General features: G+C 43.4%; 1 gene segment (V, D, J or C); it reads right to left on the bottom strand.

Annotated features, from left to right (window-relative positions):
• Positions 1–1,178: 1,178 nt before the first annotated feature.
• On the bottom strand, positions 1,179–1,722 carry LOC113835868. The segment is given in 2 exon segments: positions 1,179–1,594; positions 1,677–1,722. Coding segments are annotated over 2 exon segments (462 nt in total).
• Between the last annotated feature and the right edge of the window lie 1,644 nt (positions 1,723–3,366).

Genomic DNA, 3,366 nt, shown 5'->3' with positions numbered 1-3,366 from the left:
TGTCTGAGCTGCAGCTACACATATTAAAACAAGAAAAGAGGATACAGAGAGTCAGCTGACACATGTCTGTTTTCCTCTAACTTCAATATCATGAATCAGATGCACCCAATGTTGCAGGGGAGAGGCAGCAGGAACCAGTGTATTTCATATCTTCTATCTACACCACAGTCTCTGAATGTAATGGTGTTGGCAGTGAAATGTGCAGAGGATGTAGGAATTCCGTCAGAGCACGTTTTTATCAGCTTCTGATACCATTTATTTCTTAGGGACTGGTGGATCTACAGTGCTGCCTGCTGGTTTGGAGAATCTAGTATTATAATTTTCTCTATGAACTCACACACCATGGCTTTTCCTTCTGTCTTCATTGTCTATGGTTCTGTTGAGTAGGTATTACAAAGATGAAAAGTGAGCTGTTCCTCATTTTTTTCCAGATTCCTGAAACCCAGTCTGTTCTATGGTGTTGTTGGATCTAGCGGTAGCAATGACCACTAATGATGAACTGAACTGATAGACAGCACAGCTGATGGACAGTGTCTACAAGTACTCTACCAGGGCAAAATTCACACACTCTGTAGAACAAAGGTGGCCAAAAGGTATCCAATGGCCTCTGAGAGATGATGTTGTATCAGTAAAAATCCATGTTCTATAAAGCCTTGAGACTGTGGGGCAGGTGACTGACACTGGGAATCAACTAAATATGGAACCAGAGAATACTGTCTGATCTCAGAATGAACCACAATGATTATGTACTTACATTGACTTGATTAAAGATTTTTGTGAAAGTAATGTAATAATACTTTTGGAGAACTTATAGGAATTATACTTAGGTGGTGGTCCATTCTGATACACACCTCACATTCTAAGAGACTGGAACTAGATTACACAGCAAGAGTTTATTATACATCTGATTCATATATTGGTTTATTAAAACCTGTACCAGCAAAGGTCCCAGGTTCAGATTGTCCAGAGATACTTTAACCTTAATGCATAATCACACTTTTCACTTTTATTGTATGATTAATAAAGAAACCAAAGAATAGAGTTGTCACTGGTGAAGAGAAAATCACAGTGTGGTGTACAGTAGGGCATCCTAAGTCAGCATCACCTCATGCACAGTTGTGATTTTGAGAATTTGCAAGGACTCTGTGAAGTAACAGACAAAGGGACACTCAGAATGGTTATTTTAAGCAAGGCTCCAGGTTCATCTTCTCTGACATCTCAGACCCAGGGCAGCTTCCTGCTCCTCCAGGGTTTCTGACACACTCAGGATGTGGTTCTATCACTGTGTGTCTTGCACAGTAATAGACTGCAGAATCCTCAGATGTCAGGCTGCTGAGCTCCATGTAGGCTGTGCTGGAGGATGTGTCTGCAGTCAGTGTGGCCTTGCCCTTAAACTTCTCTCCATAGTCAATAATATCAAAAGCAGGAAAAATACTTCCAATCCTCTCCAGGCCATGTCCAGGCTTCTGCTTCACCCAGCTCATATAGATGCTGGTGAAGGTGAAGCCTGAAGCCTTGCAGGACACCTTCACTGAGGACCCAGGCTTCACCAGCACAGCCCCAGACTGCTGCAGCTGGACCTGGGAGTGGACACCTGTGGAGAGAAACTCAGAGTAGATACCAATGCCACCTGAGTACATGACCTCTCCTCACTTCTGGAACTTGGAGACCCTTACCCGTAGCTGCTGTCACCAGGAAGAGGATAATCCAGCTCCATCCCATGGTGAGGACCAGTGTGCTCAGTGACTGTGGAGAGGACACGGATCATATGGAGTTAGTGGTGAGGACATTCCTGTATTTACCACCATAAAGTCATATGATTTGCATATTCATGAGCAGGGTGCTTCTTAGTTAAGGACCTAGTCCAGCTGTATTTGTGCATGGGAACATCACATGTCAACAACAGCAGGTGCCGGTCAGCTTGTAGACTCACGACAGGAAACCACAGAGGGAGGATACAGAGCCCCCTCCACACCAACCTCAGCTCCCTGCTGTGTATTGTTGACTCCATAGCGCCCCCTGCTGGTGCTGCTCTTCCCTGCAGGTTGATTTCTCTTGGCTTACACTGAAGTTGTACTGTGTCCCGTGAGCAGTAACACTCCCTGCATCTTCAGTGCTCACAGAGCCCAGCTGCAGGGAGAAATGGCTGCTGTTTATCTGGAGATGCTGACTGCAGCTGTAAATGACTGATTTTAAGCTTTTCAGAAACTGAACATTTTCATGGCAGATGGATGCTTTTGGAAGAAACTTCACTAATGTTAGTTGTGTGAGGCACAGATTAATGTGCAGAAATGGTCATGCCATTCAGAATCACTTTATTGTTGTATTTCTTTAGCATGGTTGTCCTCAAAGTTCCAATTGCTGCAGCCCTTTAATACAGTGCTCGTGTTGTGGTGATCACAAGGAACTTAAAATTATTTTATTGCTATTTCATAATTACAATTTCCACTATGAGTCATGATGTAAATATCTGACATCCAAGACATCTGATATGTGACCCCTGTAAAATATTCCTAGGACTCTGTGAAAGAGTTGTTAAATCCCTAACTTGGTTGCCACACAGGTTGAAAATCACTGCTTTAGCAGATCGTGTGATTTTCTCATAAGCCCATGGCCTATCTTGTCAAAGTTCTAGTTCTAGAACATTCTAGTATTTTCAGGCATGGGCTACATTCACAGACTGGGCTTTAATTTCAGTCTCATCAGCAGGTCACCATTGTAGGTCACAGTGATCTGTTAGGCTGATTCTCCTCTAGGGCATGCCAAGTAACCTCTACTCCTGTGAACTGTAGTCAGTAGGGCTGGGGCTGCACTTAGGCTCCAACTCACATTCTCCATGTCAGGTGATATATGTAAGCGTTGTCTTCACCAAAAGCATCCCATTGTTACCATCACTTTGTGGAGAGCAACCAGTTACCTGAGGTCATAGCTTGAGATATTTTGTGGTTTCCATGCAGTCACTTTGGCCAGTGACTCATTTTGTAAAAGACTATCTAGAAATGTCAGTCTTCCCCACATCCAGGAGTTTACTGAATATGAATGTTAAAATAATTCAGCATGTGCTGTCCTGGGGATTTGAGGCCTAAAACTAAGTGGAACAACAACCCTGATCTGCGATCTGCTTGGATCAGTGACCAGAAAACCTTATTCTTTAAAACCCCAACAGACAGTTTCTCATTTCTAAATAATTTTTAAAGCTAGCCTCATTTGTATAACAGAAAGCCAGGGATCTGAAACTCAGAGTAAAGAGGAAACCCCAGAGGCTAGCAGGAAATTGTGCCAATTCCCAACCCCATCAATTGCAGGAGGAAGACACAGAGCTGAGAACCAGCCTGAAATATTGTACAGCTGTCAGTCAAGGCTGTG

Source organism: Cricetulus griseus, chromosome 5 (genome assembly GCF_003668045.3).
Source record: "Cricetulus griseus strain 17A/GY chromosome 5, alternate assembly CriGri-PICRH-1.0, whole genome shotgun sequence".
NCBI lineage: Eukaryota > Metazoa > Chordata > Mammalia > Rodentia > Cricetidae > Cricetulus > Cricetulus griseus.
Note: the sequence above shows the minus strand (reverse complement) of the source record. Positions and strands in the feature narration are given on the sequence as shown.